The sequence below is a fragment of the Podarcis raffonei genome, chromosome 3, assembly GCF_027172205.1.
Source record: "Podarcis raffonei isolate rPodRaf1 chromosome 3, rPodRaf1.pri, whole genome shotgun sequence".
NCBI classification, from domain to species: Eukaryota; Metazoa; Chordata; class Lepidosauria; order Squamata; family Lacertidae; genus Podarcis; species Podarcis raffonei.
Genome location: NC_070604.1, coordinates 4,216,386 through 4,238,414, shown reverse-complemented (window position 1 = coordinate 4,238,414; position 22,029 = coordinate 4,216,386). Strand labels below are relative to the sequence as shown.

General features: G+C 44.2%; 1 protein-coding gene across 8 annotated transcripts in view; it reads right to left on the bottom strand.

The window, feature by feature from the left end:
* Positions 1-22,029, bottom strand: part of TFAP2B (transcription factor AP-2 beta) — a 76,438-nt gene that overhangs the window by 31,136 nt on the left and 23,273 nt on the right. For 6 of the 8 annotated variants that reach the window (XM_053380385.1, XM_053380386.1, XM_053380384.1 and 3 more), the window contains 4 exons: positions 20,747-20,809; positions 14,353-14,572; positions 9,299-9,417; positions 4,231-4,372 (listed from right to left, as the gene is read on the bottom strand). In XM_053380385.1, the coding sequence (XP_053236360.1) occupies positions 4,231-4,372; positions 9,299-9,417; positions 14,353-14,572; positions 20,747-20,809 (544 nt within the window). The remainder of the gene's footprint in view (positions 1-4,230; positions 4,373-9,298; positions 9,418-14,352; positions 14,573-20,746; positions 20,810-22,029) is intronic. The other 2 variants (XM_053380390.1, XM_053380391.1) reach the window with 1 other exon arrangement.

Sequence of the window (22,029 nt, the reverse complement as noted above, 5' to 3'; positions counted from 1 at the left end):
GGCCTAAGCCTGCCATAAAACACCAAACAATATGGCACAGGAGCCAAAGGGAGGCATAAATCAAACAAATAGAAAAGCTATTGTAAAAGTTTCAATGAGCTAGAGAGAGACATCTAAATATAGCAGCAGATTTAATATTCCACCCCCCCTGCTGCCCCCCAAGCTGCTGCTGTAAAAGCGTCAGATATATGGATGATTAACAGTAAACATTGGAAGGCGTGGGGTGAAATTTATTTTTTGTCATCTTGGATGGATAGCCAAGAATCCTATGGAAATCAACTTAAGAATTTTCTGCTGACAGGGGGTTAGGCCCAAGGTCACCCTTCATAGGGAAAGATGGGTTGACAAAGAAGCGAGTCATGTTATGCCAATTTTGGCAAACCAGTTTTGCAAAAATTAATGCAACGAGTGCATTTTATCTGTTGGCATGAGAATGGTAATGCAGTTTTACCATTTGATCCATCACAACTGACATTTCTAAACTGACATTTCCTCCCACACCATTAAGCAACCTTGCAGCCCTGCAATAAGTGTGAGCTGAATGGTGTATTTCACTCAGGTTGAAGTGACGGCACAATCCAATGCCAGCTCCTTCATCAAGGCCAAAACCCCAGAAGTCAAGCTTAAGACACATCCTTGTCCACACTATACTGCACCTGGACCTTAATGTCATCAGCTCAGCCTCTTACAGTGACCAGAAGGGACGTCCCTGGTATACGCGTTGCCGTGGGTTTTCTAGAGCAGTTGCTCTGAGTGCAGCATAGTTTCTAGAGCACAGCTGGGGAACTTGTAACCCTCTAGATGTTGCTGGACTATGTCTCCCATGATCCCCAACCATTGGCCATGCTAGCAGGGACTCATGGAAACTTGAGTCCAACATTTGGAGGGCCACAGCTTCCCCACCATTGTAGGAAGTAACCACTGTAGGAACCCTATACACAAAACTCATGGCTGGCACCATCTTCAACTTTTATCCCCCATCCACATGGATCTGACAATGCCTGGATGCAGGAACTGTGTCTGGCCAATTATTTGTTTCCTTCTAACCCAAATATCAATCAGACAAGAAAGCAACATTTTGGCATCTTTCGTCTTCCCCACACATATTTCTAGAACAGCAAGAGAAGAGGCCACTAGCAAGTGACTAATGCATTGATACAGAAACAGTCAGTCCTTAGTTTTTTCACCACAGGAAAAGGACTGTGTCTAGCCCTCACACAATCGCTTTCACCATGGCTACACAACTACTGTCTTCCACTGCGGGAGGCAGTGGAAGACAGAAGTGCCTGGCGTGCTCTGGTCCATGGGGCCACAAAGAGTTGGACACAACTAAAAGACTAAACAACAACACACAACTACTAGGCCCACCCAGTTAACAGTATCACAATTCCAAAGAAGCAAGTGACACACATCTCCAGGTGGACAGATCTGCGCAACCAAACAGAACAGGATGAAACAGCAAGAATGTGCAACACCATCCTGAATTAACTATATCTGAACACAGATGAAATGGGAAAATGTACACATGCAGATAACAGCAGAGTCACTCGGAAGAAATTTGGAAGCACAGGAATCAAATCTCATTGAAGCTATTGCAAAAATATTAATTGATTTTTTTTTTGTTATTTTGGACCACATCAGGAGGGGGAAATTAAGCAAAGCAACAGCTACACAACCACTGTAGAGATAAATCCACTCACAGAATTGAAGATTCAAATTATTAGAGCCCAAGGAATACGGAAGTACAGGTGGGTTGTTAAAGAAATTGCAAATTAAGCACAGAGAATACTGTATTTAACACCCATTGAGAATTTGGGGGTAAATAGTATGGCTTTTGGAAGTGATTTCATAAGGCCCACTGGAATTGGTTTTCCATGTTTTACTGGCGTTGGGATGAATGGGAAATGATCCCATCTGTCAAAATGTTGTGTTACCTGAAACTGATTGCTAAATATGGAAGACCAACTGTGTCGATTCACAAAGTCAGCTCCTCAGAAGGTAAACATTTATACAGCACTTTGGGGGAGAATCATAGAATTGTAGAGTTGGAAGGGACCCTGAGGATCATCTAGTCCAACCCCCTGCAATGCAGGAATATGCAGCTGTCCCATATGGGGATTGAACCTGCAACCTTGGTGTTATCAGCACCACCATCTAACCAACTGAGCTATCCAGTTGAAAGGGCTTCACATCTGGACCTTTCAAGTTTTGGATATATCATATATTATCTCCCCTGAAATCAAAGGGGTTTGTTTCTAAGTAAATACGCTAAAGATCAGAATTGGGGAGAGGGGGGGTCAAGGAAAATCACGCTGGATTTAATGTCAGTTCTAGCAGCCTCAGACAACACTAACCAAAACCAAAATATGGCTTCCACATGAAAACATCTTTTCAAATCACAAAAGCTGCCTTCAAGAGAGACACATCTGCATGCAGCAACTCACTATGTACAATTTTATCCACGCTACCTTAATCAATCCACACAACCTTCTTAAACAAAACACACACAGAAAAAGTTGTCTGATGCACTGCAATGAGCCTGTGGCCAACTGTTTTGAATGTTGATAGCTTCCATAATGCAAATATACTATAAACCTATAAACCTGAAGGCACAGATGTTGCTGGTTATTTCACATTAATAGGGTGCTCCTGGTCTTAGGAACCTCTCTTCTGCAGCTTTTTGCTTTTCCGGTTTTACCTTTTTGTTCATTCTGACTCATAGAATCATAGAATCATAGAGTTGGAAGAGACCACAAGGGCCATCGAGTCCAACGCCCTGCCAAGCAGGAAACACCATCAGAGCACTCCTGACATATGGTTGTCAAGCCTCTGCTTAAAGACCTCCAAAGAAGGAGACTCCACCACACTCCTTGGCAGCAAATTCCACTGTCAAACAGCTCTTACTGTCAGGAAGTTCTTCCTAATGTTTAGGTAGAATCTTCTTTCTTGTAGTTTGGATCCATTGCTCCATGTCCGCTTCTCTGGAGCAGCAGAAAACAACCTTTCTCCCTCCTCTATGTGACATCCTTTTATATATTTGAACATGGCTATCATATCACCCCTTAACCTCCTCTTCTCCAGGCTAAACATGCCCAGGTCCCTTAGCCGTTCCTCATAAGGCATCGTTTCCAGGCCTTTGACCATTTTGGTTGCCCTCCTCTGGACACGTTTCAGTTTGTCAGTGTCCTTCTTGAACTGTGGTGCCCAGAACTGGACACAGTACTCCAGGTGAGGTCTGACCAGAGCAGAATACAGTGGCACTATTACTTCCCTTGATCTAGATGCTATACTATTGATGCAGCCCAGACTCTCCCTTAATTCCTCTGGTTTGTGAAAACCCTGCTTCTATCTAGAACTGGAGAAAGTCAGTCAATTGCTACTATAGAGACCCTTCTGACTGGCTTTGTGCCTTCCTTCCACCTCCACCCTCGGCCAACACTAGAGCACCTCAGCCAACCATTTTAGAATGGAAAAGAATGTCTAACCAAACAAAACCCTACAATACATTTGGATTGTATTACAGAAAATTGTTTGTTTGCTTGTGTTTGTTGATTGTATCCCGCTCATCTGACCGGGTTGCCCCAGCCACTCTGAGTGACTTCCAACAGAATATAAATGAACACGAAAAAACAGCAGACTTTAAAAGCTTCCCAATACTGGGCTGCCTTCAGATGTCTTCATGAGCCCACATGGTACTGTATACAATACACATGCTCATTAAGTCACAAGAGCCTTCCTATTCAAGCCTTCAACCCCAGTAGGATTCTAATAATGAAAGGGAGACCATGTTCCCAGAGTCCTGGCCACACCACTTTTCATGTTTCGGAGGGGATGCCTTCATGCTGATACTTCGCTACTAGTTTGCTGTAACATAAAATATTGTTCCACCTTGGGTGCTTCCTGAATGAGAGACCTCCTGGATACCATATATAAGCCACTTGGAGCTCTTTGGAGGGAAAGCAATATATCAAATGTAATAAATAACCCAGCAGTAGACAAATCTGATCTGAGCTTGATATGTGAACACTACCACAACGTATCTGTTAATCTGAAAATTATACCAAGGGGATAAAATCCACAGGGAGCAAAAGTTGTGACAGTGTGATCTGTTTTGTAATTTAAGATCTACTGATCCCACAAAAACAACCTGCTAAAGTATCAACATGAAACTATCAGTTTCAGGGCCAGAATGTTGAAAGCAAAGTATATTACAGGGTTATTCCTACTCACTTTGTGGCAAGCAGCATATTCTTCCTGGAGTGGAGATCAGTAGGGTCTGTATGCTGTCTGTTCAGGTACTCAGAAACAGCTTTGGCTGGGAACTCAGTTTCACAGATGTATCCAAAATCCCGAGCTAAATGTACAGCTTCTCCTGGGGAAAGATGAGCAGCTTTGATCATCACAGGTCGACCACATTGACACAATCCTTCTTAGCCAAGTGAATACTAACTGAATGAGACTGGCATATAGTCAGATCCTTAGATCTGTCAGACCAAAAACTAACTTTTCAGTTATCACGATCTTCTTCTTCAGTCATTTGCAGATGTCCTGCACCTTCATCCTTAGCATTGCATTAAGCCATTGGTCATACTGAACGTAGTAGAGTTCTAGAGCATTAAATGTCTGCGACCTGGGCTATGAAAGGGTAACCAATATAACCACATCAGCTCAACTAGATGCTGGCTGAAGCTGTTAGCAAGCAGGTTGAATCACACAAACAGGGAAATGCACATTGTGCATGTCTACACAGCAAACCTGAATTAGTTATTCCTGTTGGGTTTCTATTCCTCTCACTGTGCAGATATTGTTTAGGATTGGTTCATCACATGTCTGTGTTATGCATTCCAGCATCGACTGTTGGACTCACGAGAGCGGATGTTTTACTGTATTGTACTCTGTTTCCATTTGTTTTTGCTTTCACTTCTGCCTTCTCTCCGAGGAAGACCAGAGAGAGGAGACATGTTTAATTTTGTTCTGCCTTATGCTTAATAAAGCAGCTTCGTGCTCACAACCTCAGCCTAGCTCTGACTGCGTTTTATCTCTGCTGGACTCTGGATGTGTGCTCAATGTCTCCAAGACTTGAGTCACTATAAATCGTCGGGGAAGGCTGTCGGAACTCCCTAGAGCTGCACGCTGATGGGGGGGACAGGCTGGAAACATTCCTGTCATTTGCCGGGGGGTTGTCCATGCCCCCGGCCAACCCGACAATTCCACCCCCTGAAAGGTGTTCTATGATGGGAATCTAAAGATTCCTAATAAATCTACAGTTCCCAAAATTCTTTGAAGGAAGCTGTGACTGTTAAGTGCCATAATAATGATATCACTTAGTAGTGGGGTCAGCCTTACACCAAGACTAAGATAAGAAGTAGTTTTACTCCCCAAGGTTGTGCTGGCAATATTGTGGAAAGAGCTGTTCAGCTAAGCACTTTGAAGCCCCATTTATTTCAATGGGGGAGATTGACATGCACACTTATTTCTTCTATTGAGATCGGTCCAATTTTATAGCGCTTACTTTTGACTGAATTGTACCTTTGGAGTGCAACACTGGAAAAAAATACAGTTGGGTTTTATTATTCTCTTTCCCAAGAGTTATTTTTGAGCTCTTCATGTACACTTTATTCAGACTGCTTTCTCTACCTTCGTTGCCCTCCTTCCCATAAAATTAATTGGCAAACAATTAAAAACAAACAGGCTTGCACACTTGTTATAACACCTTCTTTCAATAGGCCAGAGTCCAGGAAGCGAAAAACAGTGTTCTAGACTCTCATAGCATTGTAGGTTCTCTAATAAGTAGAGCTGGAAGAGAAATTCAAGCAAAGAAAGGAGTTCCTTCTTCCCCTGTGGTAGAAGGCCTGGATACTGATTGAGCAAAGCCTCACTTAACATTCACAACTTGGAGAACATACAAGACATCCAGCCTGTCATAAATACAAAGCAATGTAATGCTATTGTAAGAAGTTACAGACTGAGTTGCAGTTAGGAAGAATAAGGACTCAGGAGCTTTAGATCATTGGATGCTAGCATTATATTAGGGCTCCAAGTTGAGCTAAGTCTTGTCTAGCCTCCAAGCACAAATGCTCAGTCCTGAACTACATGAAAAATGGACAAGACTGTACCTCTGGCATTTGTAGCACGCGGTTTTCCTCCCTTGTTGCAAGTGAACTTGGGGATTCTGTTGATATGCAGGAATGGATAGTGCAAAGTTCTCCAAACCTCCTGTTCCTCTAGTGTTATATTAGAAATTTTCCCTGCACAACTCCCTTGCTCAACTGGATGCCAAAACTGTCCATCAAGAGTCTCCATATCTCTTAGGTGAGGGAGATGTGAAGGCTGTATTTCCATTCCAATGTGGCTGTGGAGGACCATCAATTCTTTTCATGCACAACAGAAGTCCAAAAGCACCCCGTTAACATGAGTGAGCCCTACCCTAACGAAGCAGAGTGCAAGCCTCAGGCTGGGTTCCTAAACAGAACTGAACCCCTAAACAGGCTACCAAAAAATACAACAGCAGTCAGTCAACACATGTATACATTCTGTTGTTGTTACTTGTTATGTATTTTGTGTTCTCATTTTGTATTTTGATATTTTTGACTGTGTTCCAGTGTAAAACATCATGTACTTCATCAATTGGTGCTTGCATCCCGCTGAAATTTATCCCTTTGCCCCTGAAAAATAAAAATACCTTCACTCACTACATCTCCCTCAAAATGTAGCATGTAGGATAAAATTCTGTGTACGTGTATTCAGGAACAGTAAGGGCTTGTTGAAATGGGAATTTATAGTGGATTTGTTGCTACTCGTGGACGCAAGCTTTACAACATCTGCACAATGCTGTCCTAATCAAAATACCATCATTTAATTGGGAATGTTCTGTTTTACAAACAATCCTTAAGTCCATCCACAGTCAGTGTGGATTATAGCTATGGTACTGGGGGTAATTATAATATTATAAAATAAGTTATTGTAAAATTTAAATACCTGCCCCTTTTCTGATTACTGATACCACACTGTAGTTTAAAGCTAGTGGAGGAGAAGGAGGATCAAGGCAACCCCAGAGACTGTTGCCTATAAAAACAAATATGTCTAATAATCCTAATGACACATTATTTTGAAAAGGAAAGGAAGTGGGAGAGAAAGATGACCTTCATCAAATCTCCATTCACCATGGATGTTTAATTCTCCTTATGAAACTTACAAGATAAAGACCAGACTCCCTGCCCCTTGTGAATCCTGAACAGTGATGAATGAAACATTTTTGCCACAGGCAATAAAATGGAAGAGCCGTGGAAGAGAGTGGGATATTGCTGAAGCAGCTGCTAATTCAGAAGGATAGGCCAAGATATAGTTCTTTAAGGGAAACTGTTTGGCTTGCTCAGCAACAATTTTGTATATTTTGTAATGCATCTCACTCCAATATTCACAAACACAAATGCATCTCACTCTAATAGTTGCACGCACAATTCTAGTTCCCGGTTAACTTTGAGAATTCCTGAAGCACTTGAATAGGGTTTGGGTGGAGTTATACTCTTACATCGTTGTCCAACACAGAAATGACCCCTGAGTAATGCATGATGGACTGTAATCATACACTATCAGCAGTTTATTATGTGCAAGTTTGCTGTCCATCTCAGTCTTAAGGGACCTTTGGGCTGCTTTCCTCAGCAAGCAGCTCATCCCTCTCCTCTCCATTTTCTGTGATCATTTCCTATTTACTTTATAAACTTTGGAATATCTTCACTTCTCATTAAATGCCTCTCCTGAAATGGACCTTCATCATCATCATTATTTTAACAATAACTTAGGAACCAGGAAATTGAGTGATATCTTGGAGATCCAAACAGAAGCAGAATTTTGTCAAGTACCGTATTTTTCACTCTATAACACGCACCCGACCATAACACGCACGTAGTTTTTAGAGGAGGAAAATTCGTAGGCATGCCACCCATAGGCATTTCCTCCATAACACGCACAGACATTTCCCCTTACTTTCTAAGAGGAAAAAAGTGAGTGTTATGGTGCAAAAAATACGGTAACTAGCAAAGGCCTCTGATACTGGTAGTGGTTAAGAGCGGTAGTCTCGTAATCTGGGGAACCGGGTTCGCGTCTCCGCTCCTCCACATGCAGCTGCTGGGTGACCTTGGGCTAGTCACACTTCTCTGAAGTCTCTCAGCCCCACTCACCTCACAGAGTGTTTGTTGTGGGGAGGAAGGGAAAGGAGAATGTGAGCCGCTTTGAGACTCCTTAAAGGGAGTGAAAGGCGGGATATCAAATCCAAACTCTTCTTCTTCTTCTTTATTCCTGAAGTAGGTATGCTGACTTTTCTAATGGCTTCATTCAGGTTTACAGCTTAATCACATTCAAATAACCAGATTTTGGAACCCTCAAGTCAATAATTACATATAGTATACTAATGATACCCAGTGGTGTTTTTTTAATTCTGCTTTTGAAAGAATTATGTGAATCCTTATTAGTGTCAGATACAAGTATTTGTCAAGGGGAAGCCTCCAATTCTTCTCTGAGCCAGCATGCCTCTCTATAACCCAGAACTAAATTTTCCACAAAGCACAGTTCTATCCATATTGACTGGGGCCCAGCCGCTGAACACTGAAGGGATTACTTGCAAGTAAATATGCATAGGATTGGGAGCTTAGTTTGGAATCTAGCAGCAACTCCCCTTTCTTCTCTGCAACCCTGGAAAAATACTCCTACAAACACACACACACACAGAAAGAGAGCGCAATTGCAATAGAAAGCTCCCACTAGCATCAATGGAGTTCCATTGGTATTACCTTCATAATAAGACAATGCAAGCAGCCAACCTCCCCCCACCCTCCCCTCCAAAAAAAATCCACCCATGTTTAAAGTTTCTGTTTTTATATTCTCCTCCATCCCAAGGAAGAGTTGCTACTTAACTCAAACGCCCACACAGCACCTCTTGGTATATTAATTTACTGTTCTTGGGTCTGTGCAGTTGCATCTCAATGACAGTTCCCAACACCTCTTAGGATGAATTGGGTTGTGACCCCAGAGGCCTGCTGATTCCAAAGCACGTCTCGCTGCCCTCAGTGGGACTCACTCCGAAGCACAGGCTGAAGTCAAGCCATTTCGGATGGCGAGATCTACACGCCCCCAGAGTGGAGATATGGGCCGAGCTTCATGCGTGCCGGAGCTTCGGTGCTACCCCGGCAACGATTTCCACTCAATGCAGGAGCCTGGTGCGAAATGTCCCCGCTCCCCCGCCCTCGAGAGCCGCCCGGGGGCGCCGCGGGGGGGATCCGCGCGGGCCGCGCCTGCTTACCTTCCACCAGGGAGGTGAGTAAGGTGACATTTGCCGCTTTGCGCCGGCCGGCTGGCAAATTCAAGCCGATTTTTTCTAGTCTCTCTCGCAACGATCTGCCCCCGTTTTTCGATTTGGCTCTGCAATGGCAAAATGGGGGGATAAAGAAGGTGCTGATTCGAAGCTGAAGGAATGTTCCCAGGAAAGAAACTTTTTGGGGGGGGGAGGGGAAAGCGACTATGAGGCAGATCCCCGGAGCTGGAAGGGGCTTTAGCGCGCGTGACTGTGTCTGAATTGCAGCTGACTGAGGAAGTTCTAGCAGACAAAATTGAGAAACGGGGAGGGGGGAGGGAGGGAGAGAGAAGTAATGAGAGACAGACAGGTAATGAGGAAGGGGAGAGAGAGAAGGAGGGGAGAGTGGGGGAGAGAGAGAAGCAATGAGACAGACAGACCGAGAGATGGGCATTGGGGAGGGGGAGAAAGGAGAGGGGAGGGGAGGGAGAAATAATGATTCTCGAGAAAGAGTTAAGCTGAGGGATCACAGAATTGTAGAGTAGGAAGGTGTCCCAAAGGGTCATCTAGTCCAACCCCCCGCAACACATGACTCACTGGTGCTGGCTGGACCCTGCACCAGGAAAGCAAAAGGAGATGAGCTGGTAGCGCCCAACCAAGGCGGCAGCAGCCCGATTCCAGGAGTTTTTATTTGAGCACTGGTTTCATTGTGGCTTGCTCCTAGTAAATGGGTAGATCATGTGCATAGCCAAGGGAGGCAGGGGGCTGGTGGGCAGCTGCCCCCCAATCAGTAAAAATCAATAAAAATACATAGCTAATTGCGGTTCTGCTCCACCCCAGCAAAAGGCCGGATAGATTATTAGTTTTGAGGAAAAGCAAATGTCTAGCCTTGAGAAACACCTCCGTGGCCATAAAAGTGGAAAGGTGGAAAGGTCAGAGAAGTAGGAGATCAAGACTTCCGGGATACAGGTGGCTGTGGAGAGGGGAGTGACCGCTTGTACAACTGCCCTCAGCAACGCGAAGAGTTTAGTATTGGTTCTGAGTGTGTGCCTTTTAAATGCAGCTGGCAACCTTATGACCAATTTAAATATATTTGCCTATTATTGAAATCTCGGTATTGCAGGCACATTTTAACAATATCTACCATTACTTTTAGAAAAAGACCTCTTATCCATTTCCGCAACATACCACAAATCAAAAAAGCCCACAGAACTGGCAGCCCTGCTTTTTAAAAACGAGTCCTCTCCAATTAAAAGTGGGCCCCATTGAAGGAATGGAAGCTTTCACCAGTTGATCTAGCAATTAAAACATTGCTGCTTTCCATTCATTTGACAATAGCAACAGACTCGCCTTGCAATGACAGAGGAAGACCCCACCTCTACTTCTGGACTTCACTTCTTCATCAAGCAAATGGCAACCATTGGCCAGGATGCATGTGTGCATATGAACATAGATGGATGCATGCTGAAGACCACGTGCCCAAGCTTCACACAGGCTGAGGAGGCCCCAGTTTTACCTTTAATATCCATGGCTATTAACCCACCTAGAAATGACACATTGTCTCATACTACAGGGGGGAAAGTCGGAGGGGGGGATAAGAAGGAAAGGGCTTACTCTGCAACTGTGAATATCTTACATTAGAAATGTGATTTCTGCACTGTTTCCCACCCTCTCTTCTGAAAGACATACCAGCCACCCTGTAGAATAGAGCTTCACACCCTTTCTTTACATGTAAAGAAAGAGATGTTAGGATCCTAGGCCAGCTTGAGAAGATCTATCAGAAAAGCTAGAAGGTTGTCTGCATACTCAACTCATGAGTGCTTATTCCTTTTCCTGAAGTCAAATTAGGTTTTAATATTAGCTGGTGTGGTGCCCTCCAGATGTCAGACTATAACTTCCCTCAGTCCCAGCCAGCATGATGGGTCAGGGATGATGGGTGTTGTAGTCTAGCAACATCCAGATGGCACCATGTTAGGCTTCAGTTGCAAAAGCAGCACTATGGAGTCTGGCCAAAGGCCTATATCAGGGGTCGGCAACTTAAGGTCCATGGGCCACAAGTGGCCCATGGGGGTTGTTTAACTGGCCCATGGACGCCCACTTGGTCAGCTCCCGTGCACCATGCTAAATCGACGCGGAGCAGAGCGGGGACAGCCTTCTGCGACACTGGCCAGCTTCCCATTGGCTGCTGGAAGCTTCTGCAGCCAATGGGAAGCTGCACACACCTCCTCCATGCCAGAAGGAGCACCTGAAATAGTGTTTGCGCATGCGTGCATGCACACACGCATGCACACTATGGCCCACCGCGGCATCTGCGGGACCGTGAACTGCCCCAAGCCACAAAAACTTTGCTGACCCTATGCCTATATACTTAGGCACCCCATTTCACAAAATGGTGAACCATGTGCCAATCGAAAGTACATAAGCAGCAGACAAGGCCAATAGCCCTCTCCCTCTGGTTATTTCTCCATAACTGTTCTTTAGAGGCATCATGTATTGTAGCCACTGATAGGTCTGCCCTCCATGAATTGGTCCCATCCCCTTTTAGAATCATCACCACATATTGTGGCAGTGAATTCCATAGCTTCAGTATACCCTGTGTGAAGAATGACTTCCTTTTGTCTGCCTGAACCTTGCTTCATTTTGTTTGAGTACCATGGGAGAGGGGAAAACACATCTCTCTATCCACTATCTCCACATCATAAATATTTGTGAACACCTCTCTCATATTCCTCATTACTCACCCTTTTCTAAACTAAAAAGCCCCAAACACGGTATCATTTCCTCCCAGGTGGGTTGCTGTGACCCAGTGGTCATTTGGGCTGCTCTTTCCTTGCAATCTCATTGCCATCAGCAAACATGGTCACCTCACTGCTCACTTCTAACTCCAAATCATTTATGAACCATTAAAAAAAAGTAATCCAGTCCCTATGCAGATACCTGTGAGGTCTTATACACCTGGCACATCCGTTATGAGGACTGTCTATTTATTCTTACTCTCTGCTTCCTGTTCTCTAACCAGAGGACCCATCCTCCGATTCCATGACTGCTAGAGTTACGCAATATTTACCAGGTCACCACTGTGGCATTCTCAATGGCATTCTCAAAGAACCAGAGTTCAGGCTCAAATGAAGCCCTTCCTGAAGAGATGTACCACATTAACTGAAAGTAAGGAGTGTTTCCATGCTGGGGTGTGAACAGCAAACAGAGCCCCTGCACCAGGCCAGCCCTTGCCACTGGAGCAACACACCCCACCATGGAAACACTCTTCAAGCAGCTTTGGTGTATTTCCATGGAGGGGCTTGGAGGGTGAACAGAGCCAGCCCTCACCACTGAAGTGATACCAGCCCCGAGCAGTGTGTCATTCCAATGGCTGGTGTTGCTTTGGGTGTGAGGGATGGCCAGGTGCAGTGGGCTCCTTCACACTCCATATCCCCCCCCCCCACAAGGGGACATGTGTCCGCCCCAGGAGCAGTGGGAGCACCCTTCACCGCTGGTAGATCATCACTCATACCTTCTTCCCTGGCAGGAGGGAGGAAGCAGCATTTTGTGGTTGCCTCGTGTGACAAAATGTCTTGGGCCAGCCATGTGCATTAGCAATTCTTACAACAACCTTTTAAAATAAGCTAGCATTATGAATTCATGGAGGGGGAAGTTAAGGTTGAAAGTGAGTGCTTTGCCTAAAAGAGATGGCTAACCTACAGCACGCAACATGTTGTTGTACTCCAACTCCCATCAGCCCTTGCCAACATAGCCAATGTTCAAGGATGATAGAACTCAAAGCCATAGCTGTCAAATTTTCCCTTTTCTTGCGAGGAATCCTATTCGGAATAAGGGAATTTCCCTTAAAAAGGGGAAACGTTGACAGCTATGCTCATAGCTGAGCAACATCTGGAAGAGCCCAGGCTAACCACTCCTGGCCTAAAGCCACCTAATGTATTTTGACCCCTAGAATGCCTGGCTCACAACTTAACTCCATAAAAAAATTCCTTCCAGTAGCACCTTAGAGACCAAGTTTGTTATTGGTATGATCTTTCGTGTACATGCACACTTCTTCAGATACACTGAAACAGAAGTCAACAGACACCCCCCCCCCCACGCACACCTTCTCACTATATATAAGGGTCTGGTGACTTCTTTTTCAGTGTATCTGAAGAAGTGTGCATGCACATGAAAGATCATACCAATTTTTTTAAATTTTTTTTTCACTATGGCAGACCACCACGGCTACCTACCTGTAACTAGAACTTAACTCCAGGCTATTACAATACAACAGCAAAATTGCTGAACATGCATACATTATCATATCATCCCTACCCTTCAAGTAAAACTTACTTAAAACAATGTTTAAAAAATAGATCAAAGCAAAAATAGGGCATTTGAGTTTTCAGCATTGCAGGGGAATTGGCTACATGACCCCTGGTACCCTTTCCAACCCAATGATTCTATGATTCATGGTTATTGACGACAATGACAACAACAACAACAACAACAACAACAACAAATTAACATATCACAGGAAACAAAAATCAAAGGGCACCTGAGCAGGACAAGGTCCCAAAAGGACATGAGAGACTCGGCCGTAGGCAAGCCTCACTGGGGGAACACCAAAGATGGGGTGCCACAGCTGAAAAGAGTTTTTTCAGTTGCTACGTACCTCCTCTCCAAAGGCACAGCCACCCAGGCCCAGAAGATGATGTTAACATTTGGGTAGATTCATTTGGGAGCATTTTAAGTACCTGAGTCTCAAGCTGTATATTGCTTTAAAGGATACGCTCCTGAACTTTGAATTGTGCTCTGAAAAGGAGTGCCAATATAGTCTTTTAAGAACTGGTGAGATGTGTTGCACATGACCAGTCCCAGTCAAAAGCCTTGCAGCCAACTGTTTTTTTCCAAGAAGTCCTCAGAGGCCCCTACATGCATAGTGGTAGCCAGACTGTTAACTATATGTCCTATGAGGTCTTCTACATGCATCAACGTCAACAGATACTACCATAGCTGATCCCTGTAACAACACGTAATAAATCTCACACATAAGCATACATATACCTATCCCAAGGCCTTACCTTCTAAGTACTCCTCCAAGAAGCGAGGCATTCAAACATTCTGGGGGTGAGAGGCGCCTTTGAACTTCTCCAACAGTTACTTTGTACTTGGAAGTTGAGCTGAGCAAGGAGAGCCGCCCAGGTACTGAACAAAATACTTCGCCTGTGTTCACAGACATGCCACCAAGGAAGCCGTCTTTGTTCATCATCAGAGAAGTTACAGATTTTGGAGGAACTGGAACTGGGGAGACAGAAAAGCAGGCGTGGGAAACGGCACACTTCAGGGACCAGCTCAGTCATAAGACCACATTTGCTCAACCAGAAGTCAGTCCCATTGATTCAGCACCTTTTGTTTGGATGGCTTACTGCTCAGAGTCATATGGGGGTTCCCATCACAGGGATGGTTCTTATAGAGCTGCCATGACAGACCCCAATGCCACATTAGCAGTGTTTCACATAGAAAGACCCTTTGGGCATTATCCTCAGAACATGAGAGCTGCTAAACTGAGAGGGGCCAAAGGACCCCATCCAGAATGACAGTGAACAGAGTGGGAGCAGCTGCCATGCAGCCTGACTCCATCATTTGCGGCTCACAGTAATGCTTGGAAGTCACCCTCAGACTAAGCTGTGGGCAGAGGAGCTCCTTTCCACGACAGTGAGACTCTTCTTTCAGGAAGGAGCAACTGTGGCATAATAATGAGGAGTCAGTCTCGGACATTAGGCATTTCCTACAACACAGAAAGAAGCCACATTGCTGAAGGTGATGTTGGCAAGAGTCCCATATTGCCTCAGGCTCCATGGAAAAGGACCAAATTCTTTCCATGGAAGTAGTGAAAGGAGACATGCTGCAATGGTCCCAGGACAACAAGGTGAACTTGGAAGAGAAGGGAACACAACCCATATGGAATAAGTCAATACCTACAATACTACCAGACCTAACATCACTGTTTTCTATGCAATTAATAGCTCACATATTTTGTGCTCCTGGATACTAAGTCTCCAGTATAATGCAAAGATGGGTCATTCTAAGCTCTCCAAAAGGGATCACCTAAAAAAGAAGAAAGGGGTGCACTGAAAGTTGGCATACTGCCTTTATATGTCTATCAGAAAACATTCGGCTGCCATGGGGTTGGGCTGGAAAGCCTTCTCCACCAGCAGAAGCTGCCGACTAGTTTTCTTGTACAACTCCTAGTAAATACCTACATAATAGTCAGAAATGCAATAGATTAAGGGAGCCCCTCTCCCCACGCTGCCCCATGCCAGGACAAGATTTCGATCATTTTATATCTACCTATTGGGTGCTAGTTTTACTTACTTATTTGCTTAATTATTCATAATCCACTATGTGTGTGTGCACAACACAAAAACACAATAGACACAGGAATGGCAGTGGTGGAGGGGGATGAGGAACCCCTCTCACCACTGAGAAGCCAGGTTTAACAGGTGGATGTCTATGAAGAGAGCCAGCTTCTATTGGTCAACTTGAGTTCAGCAGAGTACAGCTGTTGTGCCCCAATTTCATTAATTTTTAAATCTGTGTTCATCTTAATTAGTTCATGAACTCTGAGTTTCCACTCTCTCTTTTAGGGTGACATGGAGCCTATGCCCTAAACCCTTACATGGAGTGGAAAGGGCATTTCACAAGATTTATAGAGTTGGAGGGACCTGAAAGGTCATCTGTTTTGCTGCTGCTGTTGCTGCAGCATCTTAGATAGGTGGCAATTAAGCTTTGAAAACCTCCAGTGAAGGAGAGGCCTCCATCTTCCAAGGGAGTTTCCCTAACACCTTGTCAAAATCACCAATATTGTAATTTCAACCCACTGCTTCAGGTCCTTTCCTAAAGCATCAGAAAATAAATTAGCTCCATGTTTTAAGATGCTTGTCATATCACCACTTCTTAATTGTCTTTTCCGGGCTAAATAGCATGTTAGGCCACACCTGCTGAAGCTAATTTTCTGCACGATATTTAGGGTGGGGAAGACTATCCCTGTTGTATTTAGTCACCAGGTTGTCTCTCCAAATCTCAAACCAACAACTGTATATCTTTCTCTGGGCCAGTGACTGTTTCAAGCTTTTTCACAGATTAGATATTTAGAACACCAACCCATGAATCTATTAGTTTAACCCCAGGGTAGTTGCAACAATACTCCAATTAACCCTTCATAGATTCTTCCTTATCTCTAGGGAAGTTGCCCTGGTGTTTCTAAGTATATTTGTAATTATGTAGAAGTTGGAGACAGCAGGCAGCCTTTACTACAACCACATGGTAAAACAGAATATGTAACAAGGGCAATTAGAGATCTACAGCCTGACCCACTAACCCATTGAGCCAGAGAAACTTGTATGGAAAGCTCATTTAGGCACCATGAAGTGATTGGGACATCACATTCAAAAAACACATTTTGGTTTAACTTGTTCCTGGATCACATCTATAAATACAGTTTTTAAAAAGAGGGAAGTAAGCTTTTGACCTGTTCAGTGTAGCTCCGTAGATTATAATGGACAAGCCAAAGAAAAAAAATCAGTGTTCTTAATAATATTTGTGGGATATCCAGAAAGAACAGTCAAATCCAGCATTTCCTGTTTGCTAGAATGGACACTCAGAGTTTAGATTGGTCAGTAACTTCTCTACGTATAAACTGTAAGACACTTTGTGCACTGTATAAATAAACAGTTATTACTCGTAAATATTTGTTTCATCATTTTTTTAGTAGTGATTCACAAATAGAAAAAGGAAAGGAATCCAATGAATTGCTAAACTGGTAAGCTTAGCAGCTGGATCATTTTTGCACTGGTTTGATAAAAACTTGTATGTTTGGGTGTTTTTAACCCTTTATCCTGGCTTGGAATTGATGAAAGCATTATTTTTTATTTAACAGACAGACTGGGGGGGCTGGGTGTGTAAAAAAAAAGCAAATTATTCTAATTCCAAATGAAAATGGAGCTCACTACTGAAAAGCTGCTTTTCCCTAAGATTCCAAGTTGCTCAATCCATTTATTTCAAGAATGAGCGTTGTTTTAAGAGAATTAGAGCAAATTCACCAACTATAAGTAAACCTGGGTATAAAGTTATTAAACAGGGCACACACACCCCAAAAAAACAAATAGAAGGAAATTATTAATGATGTATTTTGCTTGCTACTGAACTTTTTAAAGATCCCTCTGATTTGCAGCAGGTGCGCTGATCAATCAACCAATCACTGTAATTTATACAGAGACTTACTGCATCCCTCTCCCAGTTGTTTCATTTGCTGCCTGTAATTGGGAACAAACCATACTTAAGGTACGCTTCATGCAAGAGTTAATAAGGGCTGACAGCTGCTGCTATTGCTGCTTCCTTGAGATCACTGCAGGCTGGTGTTACCTTAATAGACAAAGCGAGGTCTCAAGTTCCAAAAGGGAGAGAAGGAGACATTTGGATTCTACAAACATGCTCTGCAGGAAGCCAAATATATGAGAAGTCCAGATTCTGTACCTTACACTCGTTCTTATATAGAGCAGATGAAACGGTAAACCTGTGTCCGGACTGTCCCACTTCAGATTGTTGGTGAATGCTTTCTTTTGGGGGGGGGGGGAATTTCTGGATATAGAAAACTAAATGTCAAAGGAAAGGGTTATAACCTAGGCATTTTCCTGATATGCTAGATTTCTTACACTTAGGAATGTTATCCAAAGGCAAAACGCTGCACCGCTTGAGCCGCCCGCCTGCAATCTGAAGTGGTACACTCCTGTAAGGAGGCTACCACAACTATTATTTATGAGAACAAGGTCGCAGCTTTCTATGACACTTTCACATCTATAATTGGTTAGGAGAGAGGAAAGCAAACTTTTAAGAACTCCTTAAGGATTCTTAATATCATCATATACTGGCGCTAGAGTTTCAGCCAGATGTGAAGTACAATCTGAGCTATGTCAACGGGACTCTTTATTCCCAGTTTTGTATCCCTAGGAAAAGGATCGTTATCCCATTCATGAAAATACTCTTAGTGGCAAAAGGGGCGGGAGTATGGTGTGCGCGCGTTGCATATATATTGATTATATACACATCATCTCCCGAGCTTCCCAAACGTGTAAGATCGAGTGTCTTAACAGGCTAGGCTTACCAAGGAAATTGGCAAGTCAATAACCTCAAGGGAAGGAGTAGACAGAACAAGCTTTCGTCCAGGTTTTATTACAAAATATTTCCTTCCACCACACCAGAATCCCACACTAAAGCGCTGTAACAACTACAGAAGTCCCAAGCCCGTGTTAGATTTCATAGATCCGTGCTGCTTGGTGTGGATTGGACGGAGGTTTCAAAGTAAACGACTGAGTGGTTTTGCCTCATGGGAAGCGAAAGGAGGCTCGGCTTCCGTTTGCTCTTCTCGCTCATATATTTTATCTTCCTTATTTCACGCAGTTCGATTTATTATTTATATTATTTTTAAAATATATATATCTATATCGCCCTTCTTCCGAGATTCACAGGGCGGTTTACAATATAAAAACACAAAAATACATAACATAGTAACAAACTAAAACAGTAAACCGCCCCGCCCCCATTTAAAAGTCCATAGAGATTTATTTATCTATCTATCTAATCGATCTATGACTTGTCTAGGGCAAGGTGTTGCAGAGGCTTATCTGTGAAATCAGTCCCAATTGAGTGACTCAGCTGTGGCTTAACTGCGCCCTGCGGATAAGGGGAATGCACTCTGCACATGCTCAAAGGGACTATCGTCGTTATTAATCTGCATCTTCTAGACCTTATTATCGGCTTTGTAAAACAAGTTCTAGGGGTCTCATAAATCTTTCAGCTGGATCCTAAACTTGATTTTTACTAGCATTCTTTAAGTTCTCACTAGAACTTCCTTCCGAGAGATGTATTTAGAATGAATCTCCCTTCCCTCCTTTTTAGCACCCCTACTCTGCATTTTAGACATTTTTATATTAGCTCCTCAGTCTATCAGGGCTCCTGAACGCCTTCCATGACCAGAAAATAAAATATCAGATCACAGAAGGCATTTAATTAGAAAGAAACGAAAAAGGTCCAATCTCGTCAAACAGAGTGGGAGCAGCAGCCTTGGGGGCCTAAAACAAGTCTGGGGGTGAGTTTTGCTGGCCTTCCTCTGAAAAGACCCCCATCCTAACCGCCTTCAGCCTCTGTCGCCCCCCGGCCGCTTAACTGGCTTAGCGAGGAAGTCATAGCGGCTCTCACTGGCAACGCAACAACATGGTCACGCCAAGAGAAAGGGGTTCCATTTTTAAAACGAAGGCGACCCTCTTACACACCACTTGCTTTTTAGTTGCATCCTCACACGAGGAAACCGCACCCTTACAGGGCAGGTCTACACAGATTTACTCCGAAGCAAGGCTCACTAGTTTACTGCGGCGGCGGGGGGGTCTCAACCTTATTCTACAAGTGGCAGCGCCCCCTCCCTTGTATCGATCGAGAAGCATTTTTAATAGGCGCTGAAAAATATTTACAGCTGGAATCTCAGCCAACTCTATAGGTCCGAGTCATTTCGGGCCGCAATGTTCTCAGACGCGCTTGCCAACAAACCATTCTCCTGCCCCGAAGAGTTTTAGAAGGACAGGGATGTAAATGAAAGAGCCTGAGATGCAGTTCTGCCCCCTTGTCTTCAGCAGAAAGAGGTTGTCTGTCTCCAGGACTGCCACTACTAGGAGGACGCTGCTGGTGGGGTTCGTTGGTTTGTTAAATTTCTATACCGCCCTTCATCCGAGGATCACAGGGCGGTTTACAATAAGACCATAGCAAAACTAGAAAGATGCCCTATTCCTAACGCTGCTCATCTTTCCTGCATTGTGAAATCTGGAAGTATCTTGCCATAATTGTTAGCAGTAGGTATCCTACATTTCTTGGGTTGTGGCTGAAGGAATACATTCAGGAAACAGTTTTTTTTTTCAGCTTTAAGAGGACTTGCGTTGGAACTGAGTACTCTTACGAAGCCTGATCCCTATACATATTTACTCGGAAGCAAGTCCCACCACGTTCGATAGGACTTGCTACCAGAGAAGCATGCACAGGATTGCAGCCTTACCTGGAAGTCAGTCCAAGACAATGGGACTTACTTTGCGGGGTGGGGGCGGTTAAATTAAAAACGTGACCAGAAGACCAGATCCAAGCCTGCATCCTAAAGTTGTCTCCGAGGAGCAAGGGCTCCAAAAGGGGCCCTAACCCCACCCTAACCCCAACCGCACTTTCTCCTCAGTTGCTTAATTTGGTTGGGACCATTCTCACGTCCAGGATCCTTTTCACCCTTTCCTTACGTGGGGATGTGCTTCCAATTAAATGTGTTGAGGTCGGAGCGCGAGTCCTGCAGCCAACTGGGCGGTGGATCTGGATGCCAGTGTCTCATCAAACCCATCCTCCAAGTTAGTAGACCATTCAGGCTGCAACCCTGTGCATACTTACCTGGGAGTAAGCGCCGTTGAACACACTGGGACTTACTTCCGAGTAAACATACATAGGATCGGGCTGGACATGAGGGGGAAAAAACAAAACAAGAACACACACACTCTACTTGATGTAAAGAAAATATTCATCTGAGTCAGAGGCTGCGATCCTAAGTCGCAAGAGGGACCTTCATTAAAATGAACGGAACTTGCCTCTAAGTAGATCTGATCGGGACTGGAGTGCAAGGGGAGTTTAAGCAGATATTGCACTTGTCGCTTTGCCCGCTTATATAACTGAAGCGAATGCATTTCATAGCATTTTCCCGTGTAGGTACCGTCTAACAGGTATTATGGGCCTGCCTGCTGCTGCTTCTTCTTGTTGCTGCTACAGTCCCTTTGAAAGAAGCAGCCCTTTAGTAAAGGGCGAGGTGACTTGGGCAAACGTTTCCAAATACACGAAGAGCTCCTGGAAACCTCTGCATAACCGTATCCATTGCAATTTCATAGCTCCGGAGATGTGCGCTCTAATCTCCAGTCCATCTTTTGTAAATTACCTAATTCTTCTCTCTCTATTTGAAGGGGGGAAAGGAAAGGAAAGGAAAAAGTGAGCCTCCCATCGAAGAAACTATAGGGATCGAGTTATCCAGATCTGTATAATTACTTTTCTATTAAAGCTATTGCAAAATGTAATGCAATTTGGAGATTTCAGTTACTCAAGATATACCCATTAGGTGCACAAGAGCGGGGGCCTCCGCGGCACAACGAACAGCGAAAGCACACAGCTCATGCTGAATTTTAACCTAAATGCCTCCTCCACTTGTTGATGATGATTACGATGATCCAGAGGAGCTTTATTTTGTTCTTGAGTTCAGCGTAGCAACGATTTTACTCTCCCAGCCATGGTACCTCCACTGTCCCTGAACACCAGCTGCAGGGAACCACAAATGGGGAGGGACCTGTTGTGCTCTGGTCCTCCTTGACGGCTTCCCATTGGCATCTGGTTGGCTAGTATGAGAACAGGATAAGGGACTAGACGGGCCTTGGGCCCGATCCAGCAGGGCTCTTCTGTTAGCTCAAAGTACTGACTGTTTCTGATGCTAGCGCTCAGCCCCGAAACTTTTCAGAGGCAGAGTGACTCTGAGCACGGACAGAGCTCAGTTGGCTCCTCGCTGGGTCTGAAGAAAGTAAAACATCTGTTTTACTTCTCTGTAGCCATTGAATGCAATAGAATTTACTTCCCATAAAATATTAAGGATCGTTCTTCACGTTATACGGAGGGAAGAACTGGATTTCCGGACTGGT